Source organism: Dasypus novemcinctus, chromosome 19, assembly GCF_030445035.2.
Source record: "Dasypus novemcinctus isolate mDasNov1 chromosome 19, mDasNov1.1.hap2, whole genome shotgun sequence".
NCBI classification, from domain to species: domain Eukaryota; kingdom Metazoa; phylum Chordata; class Mammalia; order Cingulata; family Dasypodidae; genus Dasypus; species Dasypus novemcinctus.
The window spans coordinates 72,361,411-72,377,200 of NC_080691.1; the positions used below are offsets into that span (position 1 = coordinate 72,361,411).

The 15,790-nt window shown below is 41.5% G+C and overlaps 1 protein-coding gene across 1 annotated transcript in view; it reads left to right on the plus strand.

Moving 5' to 3' along the window:
- MUC16 (mucin 16, cell surface associated) overlaps positions 1 to 15,790 on the plus strand; it is a 102,587-nt gene that overhangs the window by 41,457 nt on the left and 45,340 nt on the right. Inside the window, exons 9-21 of the mRNA XM_012519078.3 lie at positions 1,020 to 1,144; positions 1,240 to 1,307; positions 2,455 to 2,627; positions 4,392 to 4,427; positions 5,236 to 5,366; positions 5,463 to 5,530; positions 7,392 to 7,564; positions 10,261 to 10,296; positions 10,534 to 10,599; positions 13,269 to 13,387; positions 13,486 to 13,553; positions 14,549 to 14,721; positions 15,514 to 15,549. Coding sequence (XP_012374532.3) covers positions 1,020 to 1,144; positions 1,240 to 1,307; positions 2,455 to 2,627; positions 4,392 to 4,427; positions 5,236 to 5,366; positions 5,463 to 5,530; positions 7,392 to 7,564; positions 10,261 to 10,296; positions 10,534 to 10,599; positions 13,269 to 13,387; positions 13,486 to 13,553; positions 14,549 to 14,721; positions 15,514 to 15,549 — 1,272 coding nt within the window. The remainder of the gene's footprint in view (positions 1 to 1,019; positions 1,145 to 1,239; positions 1,308 to 2,454; positions 2,628 to 4,391; positions 4,428 to 5,235; positions 5,367 to 5,462; positions 5,531 to 7,391; positions 7,565 to 10,260; positions 10,297 to 10,533; positions 10,600 to 13,268; positions 13,388 to 13,485; positions 13,554 to 14,548; positions 14,722 to 15,513; positions 15,550 to 15,790) is intronic.

A 15,790-nucleotide genomic window follows, 5' to 3' on the forward strand; every position in this document is an offset into this window, starting at 1 on the left:
TTTGATGCTGAGTTCTCTCCCAGGACAAAAGGGATAAGTAGGAGCTTCCTTGGGACACTGAAAAATATTACCCTCAGCAACAGACTCCTTGAGAGGCAAAGAGAGTTCCAGTTAGTGAACAAAATATTTAGCAAAATACTGCAGAGTGGTTTTCAGCTTCTGGGATGTGGCTAGTATCTGCTGATTCAAATGCAGAGTAAAAGAGCAGGACAGAGCAAAGTGGATCAGATAGACTCAGCAAAGGCAAGAAAATGGAACTGACTCTGAGGAAGCCACCTCATTAACTCTTTCCTGAACTGTTCACCTTCTTATAGCACTGAAATTGTCATTGTTGAGGGCCCAAATCTCTGAGTCAGAAACCTCTTTGTAGCTGGAAAAGGTCATATGTGTTAGGTCCTCAAAATAGAACCTGAAACACTGATTTGAGTGCAAATAGTTTATCTGGGAAATGAATCTCAAGAAACATTAGTAGGGGCATGGGTACGTGATTCCAGGAAGGGAAGGTAGGCAGTGTTACTACTGTGGACAACGAGAGCTCATTTTTGCTGGGAAACCCTTGGAAAGCAAATAAAACATACAATTTGAAGTTGTCCCACCCAAAGGGCCAAGGGGGTAGGGGTTAGTTATCCACTGGAGCATCAGTCATTATTGGAGGAATGTTTCTTTGCCTTGTTAATTCTCCCAAAACAAAGAAATGCAGGAGTTGGTATTTGCTGAAGAGGTAAGAGCCAAGGGGATATGGAAGTGGGGTGATCAATTGGTACTTGGTTGTTTATTTTGCTTTTAAAACTGAAAGTAAGTATCCCAGGAACCTTCTTAACCCAGGTAAAGTAGGATGGCTGGTCACTCTATGTGGAAGGATCTACAACAGTGACTATTACACAAAGTATCACAAATAGAACAGCCCAGGCTTGACTTCAGCTCAGCACTAGTGCTAAGGCATGTCCTCAGAACCTTCCGTCCACCCTTAGCCCAGGCCTAATGCAGTACTAGTCTCTTCCTACACTCCACCACTACAGCTGCAGTTCCTTCCTTGATGCCTTTTACTGTCAACTTCACTATCACGAACCTGAGCTACACGGAGGACATGGGACGCCCAGGCTCTGAGATATTCAACACTACTGAGAGGGTCCTGCAGCGCCTGGTAAGTGCCATCACACCAATACCCACCTTACCTCACCCCTGCCACATCATAGCCTCTTGGCAACTCCTGCTCACTTCCCTTTTCTTCCTCGCCAGCTCAGGACTTTGTTCAAGAACAGCAGTGTTGGCTCCCTCTATGCAGGCTGCAGACTGACCTTTCTCAGGTGAGATTTACCTCCATGGCATGTACAGCAACCCAACTCTGTCATGTTTGATCCCCCACACTCCAGGTCAGTCATTGCCACTTGAGCCTTTGCTGAGAAATGGTATGATATAGTGGAATTGAAGTGTCTAGGTTTAAACCCCTGCTTTTACACTCTAGTATGTGAACTTGCAATTCATACAAACTTTCTGTTCCTCAGTCACATTATTTATAAAATGGTGATAATAACAATACACTATTCATGATGTTGTTAACCATTTATCATATTTCTCGACCTCTAGTGAGTGCTCATTTAATGGGAGCTCACAGTACCAGCTTGTACAGCATTTTGGCAACTGTGTCCACACGATCACTGACACCCTCCCTGCCCTGACCCATTTCTGACATATTAGGGAAAAAGATATACACTTCAGTTCCACTGTTTATTTCCAGGAAAGAGTTTGGAACTTTGCCAAAAAGTCTTAGTAGAGGCAAAGGAAGAACAAACCAAATGTTTGTCATTGGCAAGATACTTTGCAATTAAAAAAAATCTCAAAAGGACCTGAATTTTTAGGCAGGAATAGTCGTCTTTTTCCTCTCTGCCTGTTTCCCCATCAGCCACCTTTGAGGTTGAAAGGCTCAAGATGCTTTACTCATACTTTAGGATCCTGTGGTCTTCCAGTTGGGTCCTTCATTCAGCTGATTCAAGTCATCTAGCCAGAGAAGTGGGTCTATGAGGAACAATTCTCAGAGTAATTTAGACCAACACTGTCCTCAAATGAGTTCTATCCACTGACCCCCGCCCCACCCTCATCTCTCCATAGAATGGGAGAATCAATAATAATGCCACCCTGACTACATGCTACCCAATAATCTTAGTGGTTTACATGTTTTCTTTCACTTAATTTTCACAACCCTATGAACTGGATACAATTATTATCTCATCTTGTCAATGAGAAGACTGAGACTCAGAATAGCCAAGTTGCTTGCTTGGGGAACATTACCTTTAAGGATGGAGGAATATAGATGAAGAGGATCCCCAAATGAGGCAGAGAAAGTTGTGTTTGAGAAAACAGGTGAAACCCAGGGAAGAGTATAATATGAAAACAAGTAGTTATGAGTATCTAACTTTCAAGTATGTCCCTGTTCATGTGGCCCTCTTTCCCCAGGGCCGAAAAGGACCAGGCAAGCACCAGAATTGATGCAGTCTGCACTTACCGTTCAGACCCCACCAGCTTCAGCCTGGACAGAGAGCAGTTGTACTGGGAACTGAGCCAGCTGACCTATGGCATCACTTGGCTTGGCCCATTCACCCTGGATAGGAACACCCTCCATGTCAATGGTAAGTAGCTTTTCAGATAAATTTCTCTGTTCCCATATTCATAGTTCCAGGCCATCCTAGAATATGCATGGGGCATGGGTTCTTTCTCCTCAGCACACCTAAGAAAGACCTTCCAAAGAAGGTTGACTGGAGCATGCAGATATCAAGAAAGAAAGTGGGTAAAGCAAGACCATGACAGCTATTGGGGTTAAGTCTTCCCCAGTAGGTAATGTGTTCCCAGTGCAGTGATGACTGCACTTCTTTCTCTTTCTAATGGCAGCTTGCAGCCCTTTGACTCATTCTCCAAGTGTCGGCTGAATGTGCACCATAGTTGAGAAGCAAACAACATCACTGTTACTAATTTTAAATATAGTAATATTTAAACAATTAAGTCCTTAGCAATAACACTAACAATAACAACTATAATAAATACTAACATTTAGTTAATATGAGGAATTCCTATGATTCAGACCTATGTATGTTTTATGGCTTACTAAGCCTACCTAAAACTCTATGATATACTACAGAGGAGCAAATGATCTCAGAAAGGGAAATGCATTAGATCAGATTGAGTCAGCCAATAAGTGGTAGAGTTGGGACTCAAACCCAAAATTTGACTATAAAATCTAGGCGTTCTAACTACTATATTATACTATGGGCTAAGCTAGCAAGAGCAAACCCTAAATTTCAAGATGGGAAGGCCCATTAAGTGACCTCTAATATAACAATTTAGACTAATTCTTGGTTATATCCCCACTATACCACCTTGAAATTTTTCTTTATACCTGGATTTAAGCATATATTGTATTGTACAATGATTGAAAAGCAGTGGTTATCTGTATGGGTTTTGGCAAGCTATAAACCTTGATTTAGGTGTTGGTTCTGTTTTTTGCTCACTGTGTAATCCTGGGCAAGCCATGAAACTTCTCTAGGTTTTAGTTTCCATTTGTAGAAAAAAATGCCACTTAAGAAGTTCAAATGAGGTAAAACTTGCATAACCCAAGTAAATATCAAAGCTCCACTTGACCCATTATCAGAGAGAAATTTCATTTTAAGAAACCTAGTCAGGCTATCAAATGTAAAATAATTCCAAACTTTACTTACATTACTCACAGCACATCAAAAGGGATCCAACTAAAGATCAAGAAAAGTACTTATTTAACTCCTCTTTTTCCCATTTCTTCTCAGTCTCACTTTTATTCTCTTTAGCTTACCCCAAGTCTCTCCCTTCTCCTTCACTATGAAAATCCTTTCCCCAAATCCTTACACCAACATGTGTCACCTTTCTTCCTTTCCTCTCTATGCTACCATGTCAACAAATCAATTTTTCTTCCTTTCCATCTCATAATTTCAATTCTACGTTATAGAATCCAGGAGCTAGGATGGTAAAGGTTAAGCAGTCTTTGGAAATTTGGGAATGGGCAGAAGCAGAAAGAGCAAAGGCAAACGTATCTTTAGTGGATGAAGAAAATACACATAAGGCTGGAAACACTCAAAGTTTATGACCCCATCATTCATTTAATGAGGTTGACATTATTTTGGACATACCCACAATATAGAGGTTGTTCTGATTACTACTGTCTTTATGGTTAATGGTAATGAGTACAAAGCTATCTTGAGCATCATAATATGGGGCAGTTACCCAATAAAGTAGATAATATTGTGTATTTATGAATCTGAGAGAAAGCACTTAGAAGGTTTGTATATGCATGTTTCTATTTCTAGCATCCATGCCTTTCTTAACCTCTTCCCATCATCTTACTCTTTCTTCCCCTCTCTCTATAGGTTATAATTATCAGCTCTGGACCCACACCACTAGCAGTGAGTAATCAGGGTGCTGATGTCCCTGTGTCCTGGGACCCTTCTTCCCAACGCATTCTCTCCAGGATAAAAATACCCTCTGTCCTCCAGATTTCAACCCCAGAGCAGCTCCAGACCAACAAAAGCCTCAGGCTGAACTAAGAGAGTGGTGCAAGTTTCCATTAACAGCTCAGCCCTCTCATTACCTCATGATTGGTCCCAACACTTTTAATTCATGTTGTATTTTCCCTCTAGGGACCTCTATATTCTCTCTAGGACCTTTGAGTCTCTGACACTCACCCCCAACTCTACAGGTAGGAACTTTCTTTCCAAGTACCACGGCTCAGTAGCTGATGAATGTTTGCATGATCTGAGCCCTGATTTTCACCTATTCTCAGCCGGTCCAAATCTATCCCATGCTCTATAAGCTCTGACCATACCAGGCTCATTTCAATTTCTCCAAGACCCAAACATTCCTCCATCTTGAGGGCCTTTGAACTTGCCATTCTTGGAATTACTATGGATTTCTTTACTGTTCATGTATTTGTAGTCTTGACCCCTCTTATTCCAATACATATGTCCACTAATTTTCCACCTTTGGCCATTCTATGCTGAGAGGGTCATGTTCCCTTTTGAGCTGAAATCACACATCTGACATAGAGGCCCCTTCCCCTTCACCAGTTATCTGAGGAACGATGATGTCCCAGATGAGATATTCAGTGCCTCACTTAGTGGACATTGTGACCAAGGAGGTGGCACTAGTCCCTTTACCTCACATCCAACTCAAGCCTAAGCCTGAGAGAGGTCCTCTTTCTCTCTCTGCCTCCAGCTATAGGTGTGGGTTCATCTCCAGTGCCTTTCACACTCAACTTCACCATCACCGACATGCTCTATACCCCAGACATGGGACTCCCAGGCTCCAAAAAGTTCAACTCCACTGAGAAGATCCTGAATTGCCTGGTAAGAGCCCTTCTAATACCTACCCTGGCCTACCTTTGTCCTTGCCCCACCCTGTGCCCTCAACCCATTCTACTCACCTCCCTCTCTTTTTTGCAGCTCATGTCCTCGTTCAAGAATACTAGTATTGGCCCCTTCTATTCTGGCTGCAGACTGACTTTACTCAGGTGAGACTCCCCTCCTCCACAACATGGAAGGCTGCACTTTCATAAGTTATGTCACCTGGAGGCAGGGTCCTGAGCATGACAACATGGATTATAGCTGACTGTGGCCTTCTAGAAGTTCTTAAATAAGTTCCAGAAGAGAATAGAAAGTGTGATTTCTGACTGAGTATATCAGGGAGGGCTTCCTGTAAGAGGTGGCTGTCTAAGGCCATAAATTATTTGGGTAAGCAGAGGCATGGAGCATTCAGGCTCATCAGTTAGAAAAAAGGATAACATTGACACATTAAGCAAACATGGAACAAAACACTTTAGGTTTTTTATGGCAAGTGCTAAGGCCACTGTCACTGAAAGAGTCAGCCATGGGTCCTGCCCTCAAGTTTCCCCCAGTAAAACATGGGCAGAAATTACATGAATTTAAAACCTATTATGAAAGAGGTTAGTATGATGCTAAAGCTCTACATGAAAGCCACTGGAGCTCGAAGAAAGAACTTTTAGCTCAACCTGGGAAAGCTGAATAGAGGCTATATAGGTGGCACATGAGCTAAGTTTCACAGTTTAGTGTACATTAGCACTGAAACATTGGCAAAGATATTTTAAGTTGTGACATATCTTGAGTAATAGGCCAAGTGTGACCAAGAGCCTGATACACGAAAAAAGTTCTGTGAAATTCGAGTAGAGTGTGGAGAGAAACAAAGGAGGAAGAAAGGAAGGAAGGAGGGAAGAAAGGTGGAGGGAAGGAGGGAGAGAGGGAAAAGAATGGAGGAAAAGGAAGATTCCAAAGAATGGGAGGAGGGAAGGAGGATGGTTGACTTGGAGACTGAGTGGATGCATGGATGCACAGAAATGTAGTTACATGAACAGTGGATAAATTGCAAGATGAGTTGGAGTAGTGGATGTTGTCAAGAGTTCAGGTTAGAGTTGGGGTTTAAAGTCCATACCAAAGTCTAATAGTGTGTTTCACCACAAAAGTGTTAGGCATTGATGATCTCTAATGTCCAAATATATGAAGTCACGCCTTGTTTCCATCACTAGCCATGTGATGCTTGGTAAGCTCTTTAACATATCTATGAATTATTTCCTCATCTATGAAGTGAGAATAACATGAGCATTTATCTCATAAAGTTGTTGAAAGGATACCACAAGTAAAAGGCATTGAGGACCTACCACCCAGCAGATGCTCAATAAGAATTATTTGTTACTATTCAGAGCTATGGGAAACCATAGAGTTGTAGTAAGCAGTCTTGACATGATGTGATTTATTTTAGGTAGATCACTGGTAGCTGTGGTATGGAAAATTTTGAAGTGATTTTAAGGTGGAAGTTTGGGAGATCAGTGAGTATATGTGCTAGATACTGACTGGATATGAGAAGAAAGGATGGGGGAGGATCCAGGAGGCCTCCTTGGTATCTGTCTCTGACACTGGTAGGGAAATATGGGAGTAGCAGATTCTATTTTGGGGAGAAGTTGATTAACTAGATACACATGAAATCTGAGGGCATCTATGAGATATCCCTAAAGCTGTTGGATATACAGGATGGAGCTCAGGAGAGATACCTTGGCCAGGCAGAGTGAGATGGGTCCCATGATAATAGAGCTGGTAGTTGAAATGATGAATGTGAACCAAATGACCCAAGAAGAATGGGGAGTAAAAGAAGAGAAGCTGAGACCCCAGAGATCAGCCACTTTATGGAATGCAAAGGAGCCTGGATGAGAGGATGAAAAAAATATGTCTGAGAAACCAGGCAAGACCCAGTAAGAAAGATGTCATAAAACCAGGGGGTCAATTTGAAGGAAAGAGTTGAACAAAGTGTCTAATTCTCCAACACCTCTGAATGTCCACATTTCCATATCTCTCCCAACCCAGGTCTGAGAAGGATGGGACAGCCACTGGAGTGGACACAGTCTGTACCTACCATCCTAAACGCATAGACTCTGTGCTGGACATAGAACAGTTATACCAGGAATTGAGCCAACAGACCTATGGCATCACCCAGCTGGGCCATTACACCCTGGACAGAGACAGTCTCTATGTCAATGGTGAGTGATTGTGCTACTGTGTAGGTCTCCTCCTGCCCCTTCAGTGGGTTCTTCTTAGCCCCATGTCTGTCTAAACCAGTGGTTCTCAACTGGAAGTGATTACGGGCTGTAGTCACCCTTAACTGGGAGCATTGGGCAATGTCTAAAGTCATTTTCTCATCACAATTTCAGGAGGAGGTATTGTTACTAATATCTGGTGGGTAAAGACCAGGGATGCTGTTTGCTGTCATACGATGCACAGACAGCTGCCCATTATAAAACATTATCCAGATGAAGATATCAAAATTGTAGGGTCAAGAAACTGCTAAAAATAGACACCTAGTTATGGTAAATAACACATCTTTAGTAGTTCATTTTAACACACTGATGGAGACTGGTTTCTTCTCCCTTTTACCTTCTGGAATGAAATATTTCCATAGTATTTCGCTGCCTCCCATAGAAGCACACCTGGAGCATGCTGACACTGGAAAAAGAAGAGGGTGAATATGGCATTGATCAACTGCTGGAGTTTAATTCTTCCCCAATGGGCAGTGGATGCCCAGGTTGTCCTCTACTCCATTCTCTCCATCATGACAGCTTGAGGCAATTTTCTAAGTTTCTATGTGCCAGCAGGAACTACACCCATTTCATGAAACAACAATTCCCTTGCCATGAACAATAACTGTTTACAAAACACCATTGGCAACAGTAAGCTTGGAGCAATGCTTTTAGGAATAACATTAGAATAACAACCATATTAGAAGCTAATATTTATCAAGGGGTTCCTATGTGCCATGAATAGTACTATATTATTTTTGTATTATTTCATATTAATCTTACCCCAAAGTCTGAGTTATTGTACTCATTTTTATAGAGAGCCTTCATGCATTCAGAGAGGAAGTCATTTGCCCAAATCACCCAGCTTGATGGGACAGTCAAGATTCAAACCCAAGTTGAGTCTAAACTCCTGGCTCCCAGTAAGAAGGAAACACTGTAGACCTTCCAGATAAAGCAAGCCTCTAGTCTCAAGACTTGAAGGGGCATTAACAATCTCTAGTCTAAAACCATAACCTAATGCTTGATTAGTTCTTTCCCTTCTATTCTCACCTGGATATTTCCTTTACATATGGTTTGAAATACATTTTATTGTATTATCAATAGTACATCCTATTCTGTCTTTATACAAGGTTTAACTCCAAGATTGGGAGTCACTTAAAAAACAGTGGTTAACAGTGTGGGATGCTGGATAAGATGCACAACATTTTAGGACTGATACCCCATTTATGGAATAGAATAAAAATATAAACTATTTAGGATTGTTGTGATGATTAAATAAGATAATGCAGGAATAAGCCAAGCAAGTTTCAGAGTTCCTTCTGGGCCCAATCTTTACTTGCATCTCTCATAGAATATCAAAGGAGATGCAATCCATGACCCAGAGAAACACTCATGAACATTCTTTCCGCCCAATTTCTTTCAAGATCCATCTTTTATACCATCCACCTGATCCCCAAGTCTCCACTTTTTCACTTTCCATCCTTCTCCCCCAATATTCCCTAACATTCAGAACCACATGTTTCTTTCCTTTCCTCCATCTTTCTATCCTTTTATATCCACATACTGCTCTCTCAATGTGATAGTCAATTTCATGTGCCAACTTGGTTAGATTATGGTATCCAGTTGTTAGGTCAAGCAAGCACTGGCTTGCTAATGTGTGGATATGTCATGGATTAAGCCAGTAGTCAGTTGATTGCCTCTATGGTTGATTATATCTACCACCAACAAAGGAGATTGACTCCACTATGAGAGAAGTCTCATCCTGGATGATTTCAGTAGTAAGAAAGAAGAATTTCTATCTCTACTTCAGCAGCTGGCTTCTCCTGGGGAATTCATCAAAACCTTTATCAGAGTTTTCAACTTGCAGCCTACCCTATGGAAATCAGTATTCTGACTTGTTAATCCCCACAGTTGCATAAACGAATCCCCAAAATAAAGCTCTATTTAATTTTCCTTCCTTCCTTCCTTCCTTCCTTCCTTCCTTCCTTCCTTCCTTCCTTCCTTCCTTCCTTCCTTCCTTCCTTCCTTCCTTCCTTTCTTTCTTTCTTTCTTTCTTTCTTTCTTTCTTTCTTTCTTTCTTCTTTCTTTCTTTCTTTCTTTCTTTCTTTCTTTCTTTCTTTCTTTCTTTCTTTCTTTCCCTTCCTTCCTTCTTACCTACCTACCTACCTAATCTCCTCTTCATTCTTTTTCTCTGGAGAATCCTAATACACTTGCTCTGTTATAGGTTTGTGAATTCTTTATCACAAAAAGTACAGAAACTAAGCTAGAAAAATATCATACATTCCTATAATATGAGAGAGCAAAAATAAAATTATCTTTATGGATGAGAAAATGTGGATAAGGTTTGGAACATACTTGTTCATAAATTTGCCCCATCACATTTCTAATGTGTTTAGCATTATCTCTACTGGATAGTAGTCCCCAATAAATAGAGGCCACTATTATTGTTTTATTTTTGTTTTTGTGGAAATCATGGTAATGATGTACATTATTCTCAAAGGACAATAAGCATCCAGTAAAATCTAGTCATTAGTATTTGTTTTCAAGTCATGTGAAGTTTATTGATGATTTCCATTTCTAGGTCAGCTGTCTACCCCCTTCCTTAATTCTCACTCATCATTTAAGTCTTTCTTTACTCTTTTCTCCCTCACTATCTGCAGGTTATAACCTTCGATTCTCGACCCCCGCCACCAGCAGTAAGTATTCAGAACCATGATACCCTATTGCCCCCAGGACCTGTCCTCTCCAGAGTGCATTCCTTAGGAAGGAACTGCCAACGCCCCTCCCTAAGTGCCCATCTGCCCTTCCAGAGAAGGTCCCCAACCAACCAAGGCCTTGGGCTGAGTCAAGATAGAAGCTCAAATTCCAATTAACATTCCTTCAGGATGGGACCCAATCATTTTTTCCCATGTTATTGTTTTATTTTTTCTCAGCTCCAGTGACCTCAACATTTTCTTCCAGACCCTCCACGTCTCTGTCCCCTACTCCCAGCTCTACAGGTAGGAATCTGCTCTTTTGGACCTATGAAATGTCAGCTTTGTATGGTCTGGTCCCTGTTGACTATCCAGCCTCAACCTGTTCCACTCTCCCTCAGTCTCTCAGTTCAGGCCACACCAAACTCTTGCTTGTTCTTTTAGGGCCTTAACCTCTGTCCAACCTAAGGGCCTTTGCACTAGCTATTCTTGTGGATCAGCTGTGCCTCGCACCTTTTTATCTTTTAGCTCTAAGCTCAAACATGACATTCTCTGAAAGACCTTCCCAGACAACCATATATGAAGCAACATTTCTCCCCACGTAGAAATGTGGCCCACAGGTTTTCTCTATTACATCATTGTAATTATTTCCTTCATGGAATTTGCTACTGTTTTTAAAATTTACTCTTTATGTATTTGTCACCTGGGAGCTGAGCACCTGGTTGGCACTTAGTTTATATTTATTGAAAGAATGAATGATTGACTAAATCAATGGATGAATGAAGCAATCCTCATATATGTTTGCATTTGAGGATTCTGTTTGAACATCCAGAAAATTATTCTGGATCTTAGTTATGAGTTTGATTATTGCCCATTTCTTCATCTTGACCAGATATGGGTTTGAGGGCTCCTGAAGTTCCATGAATTTAACACATGAACCGTTTTATGCCATGAAAACTGTCCTACCTCTGCTCTTAAGATCTATTTTAAAAGTTGAGTCTATGTGTCTTTTTCATGCTTACATCAGAACCTAGACTGGGTATGCCTGATCTTTAATCCTGCTTTGTGAGTCTGGATTTATGAGATGTGAAATTGGCGTCCTGTAATCTGAATTCTGTCTTGAGGTTAGCTGTCTTTTATAGAACATTTACTATGTACAAGACACTATACTCAATACTTTGTGCCTCTTAGCTTGCATTAATTCTTAAACATTGAATCAACTTTGCATATTTGGAATAAACCCTATTTAGCCTTGGTATATTATCCTCTTCATATTGTTAAGGATTTTTAAATCTATGTTCATCATAAAAGATATAGGGCCAATCAGGTTATTTATTTCTTCTTGAGTGAGTATTGGGAGTTTATGGGGAGTATATTTATAACAACTGCTTTAAAGCCTTTACCTGTTAATTCCAACATCTGGGTCTTCTTGAGACTTGTGTCTATTGATAATCTTTTATGTTGAGAATGAGTCACATTTTTCCTGGCTCTTGGCCAAGTAATTTTGGATCATATCCTAGGTATTGTATATGTTATATCTGTGCATATTCTTGGTTCTGTTATAATTCTCTGGGGAATGTTGTTTAGTCATGTTTTCTTTGTTTGTTTTAGCTGGCAATAGCTCTTTTCTCTGTGGTCCGCATTGGCCCCATTTAGTCAAAAAAAGTGTTTTCTATCTGATTTTTAGCCATCTCTGCCAACACACACACAAACACAGCTCTCTTGATTTGGATCTGCCCTCAGGATAAACCTATAAGAAAAAAGGGGGGATATGTAAAAGTCCTCCTTGAACTTTTCCAGGTTCTGACTCTCCTCCACAATCAGCCTGCTTTTGTTTAGTTTTCAGAGTCCTGGGTAGTTGGTTGCTTTTTGTAGTTTGTCTTGAGGTTTTAGTTGTAGTCAGCAAGAAAGACAGGGTATAGTGACTGGAGTCTTTACTTATATAATCTTTGCCAAATCCTTAGAAAGTAGCTATTACCATTATCACTATTTATATAGAGGATGACATTGGAGCACAGAGCTGTTAATTAATTTGTCCAGTCAGCCATCTAGTAAGTAGCAGAGTTGACATTCAAATGCAGGCAATCTGATGCCAGGGCTTAAGCTTCTAGCCTTTATGTTATAGGGGTAGTGTGTGTTTTCCGGGGAAAGAATTATTTTGGAGCCAGAGAGACATTGTAGTGGTGCTGTTTGTCTTTGGGACTTGGGCAAATTTATTGCAAGCCACAGTTTCCTTATCTGTAAATCGAGTTGGTAATACTTAACCTCTCAGGGTTGTGGTAAAAGTGAGCTGGGATGCTGCCGATGAAGTGCTTAGGATAAGGCTGGCACATAGTCAATGCTCCACTGATGAGATTTTCCAAGAGTACAGTTGCCCAGTTCAGACCTCTGGCTTTTGATTATTTACACGCTAACCCCAGGGTGACCATGCAGTTTTCGTTTCATACTGGGTAAGGTTGCAGAGAGAAAGAATTGAAGTTAATATTTACACAAAGGCAACATGACTGTCCAGGGCAAACTGAGATATCTGGTCACCCTAACTAAACTCTTCTCCAGAGAGGATTAATGAAGCTGAGGGAAGGCACCACTCTCATGAGGAGAAGAGCCTTGGCCCCTCAGCAGTAACATACCTCTCATGATAAGGTTAGAGGACCAGGGGAGGTTTCTGTCCTGGGAGCTAAGCCAATGGCCGCACAGTGATTTTGCTTCTCCTACTTTCACTGACATATCCATCAATTCATTTAGACAATTCACACAAAAACGATTTGAGCTCCTTTTTTACAGATAAAATTGTATATCCAATATAGAGACCTCTTCCCCTCTCTAGGCTAGCAAGTAATGAGGGTGATCAGGTAGCCTGTCTCAAGCCTGATAAGTGGAACACTGGAGCTAAAATGACAACTCTGGATCTCACCCCATAGCCATCCCAAACCTGAGTTAATAATGTAATACCCTATCTTCCTCTCCTTCTGCAGTCCCTTCTCTGGTGCCCTTTACCATCAAATTCACCATCATCAGCCTGCACTACACAGAGGACATGGGACGGCCAGGTTCTGAGATATTCAACACAACAGAGAGGATCTTGAATCGTCTGGTGAAAGCCCCAAGTTCCTACTCTGTCTCATCTCCCCCTTATCCTGCCCATCCTCTTGGCCCATCACGCTCATGTCTTTCTCTTCCCCCTGCTCCCAGCTCAGGCCCTTGTTCCAGAACAGCAGTATTGGGCCCCTCTACTCTGGCTGCAGACTGACCTTGCTCAGGTGAGAACTCACAGCAGAAAATAACCCCCTGTACCTACCATCCCATGGACAACTGACAACTTACTCCCACTCTGGCCCCTTCTCACCCTGGTTTTGAAACACAGAATCCTTGTAGACCTTTTCTTCCTGGGAAATAAGGATGAACTTTTCAGGAGGGTCTTTATTCTGTTGTTCACCAAGAAAACAATCAACATGTTGACTCTATCACTAAAGAGCAGTTATAATTGGCAATGCCTGGAGATATTTTTCATTGTTACAACTGGGTAGGGATTAGTGTTACTGGCATGTAGTGAGTAGAAGCCAGAAATATTGCTAAACATGCTACAATACACAAGACAGCCCTCAAAGCAAAGAATTATCCATCCCAAAATATCAACAAGAGAATCCTTTTCTAGAGGATGCATAATTTACTTTCCTGTTTTTGCCATGTTTTGGCTGAAGATTGAAATGTCTATAATACCTAGCAAGGCCTCCCATCCCCTACAATCTCCAGCAATGGCCAAAGGCTGTTGTTTGATCTCTTAGAGGTGAATTTGGGATATCTACCCCACAACTAAATGCTGAGGGCTCTGTCCTCTTACTTTATTTCACAAACGAAGAAAGTGAGGCACAGTGTATGAGAAACTTAACTAGAGTCATCCAGCTATTGATTGGTAGAGCTGGGATTTAAACAATTTGATATCATCTTTTTTTCACTTTGTCAAATTCTCAGACTCCTTTCTTCTACCTCATTTATCTTGCTTCTGTTGTTATATGCCTTGTGATCATTGTCACTTTAAAGTTTAGCACAGATATTGACAATTTCAGGTGCTAAATTGCCTGTCTTAAGGGGTCTTCACAGCCATCCTGCTCATTTCCATCCCTCCTCCACCAACATGGCCATTCCAGGCTGTCCACCAGTCCTTCTGCTTTTTCAGAACTCTCCCTCAATGAGGCTTCTCAGGACCCATAACTGGAGTTTCCACCTCTCCATTCCCTTGTCCCTCCCTACCCAGACCAGAGAAAGATGGATCAGCCATTGGAGTGGATACCATCTGCACTCACCACCCTGACTCCATGGGCTCTGGGCTGGACAGAGAGCGGCTGTACTGGGAGCTGAGCCTACAGACTGATGGTGTAACCCAGCTGGGCTCCTTCACCTTGGACAGGGACAGTCTCTATGTCAATGGTGAGCATGGTTTCAGTAATTCCAAGCTGAAGATGAGAATTTGCCCTCAGAAGGGATTTGGACTCCCCAGTTCACCTCAGGACCCATTGGGTGTATCATCTTCCTCCTGGGACACCACTCTTAATGTTACTACTAGCTATGGTCCCCCTTAGTTCGCAAGTCATTCTCTTTTCTTTGTATCTCTGCATTCTGGAGTTGATTTGCATGCTTTTCTGGCCACAAAGAGAAGACCCACTGGGTGAAGCCAATGGGAATTCAAGAGTTTAGCCTTTTGACTTTCTTCCTTCCAATGCCTCACAACCCCTCTAGACCTTGAAAGGTACAGTTTGCATACCCACAATGTAGAAATTCTGTCTTGCCAAATAAATTGCAAACCCATGAAGAAATAAATTGGATTTTCAATTACTCTGCATTTTAAGAACAGGATACTGTTGCTATTAGAGCATTACTTTTTTTTTTTTGGTCAATTTAGCATAACTATTTTATTTGTCCTTATATGATACTGCAATTGGATATAATTGAAAAATACAAAAATCTATATGTTATTAGACTGTTTCTTTTCTTTTTTAATATATTATTATTTTTTAAACGTACTTTAGATTACTCTATTTCTAATTGAGAGAGGGCTTAGATCCCATGGGGTAGATGGATGGAACTGCCTTACTTGCAGCAACTTTTGAACTATATAGACTTGATGTCTCAGTTGGGAATGGGGACTGGTGGACCTCAAGGTATATCTTGGAAATCCCTCTCCTGCCAGCATTGCAATTCAGCCTCTTATTCTCATTGCAGGTTACACACATCAGGCCTCAACCTCCATCCCCAGCGGTGAGTACTCAAGGCCCTGATGACCAAGTGTTTCAAGTGCCTTGTGGGCAGCAGCCATTCCTGCCACCCTGAATCCAGGGCCTTGGGGAGAGAAGAAAACAGACCTATTGTCCCACTCCCACCTCTATTTTCCATGGGTCAAACTGAAGAGGAACAATGCTCACATTGCCATTCATTCCTCACCTTGCATCCCCATTCTCACTCCACACCATTTATCCTCAGCTGCTGAGACCTTAACATA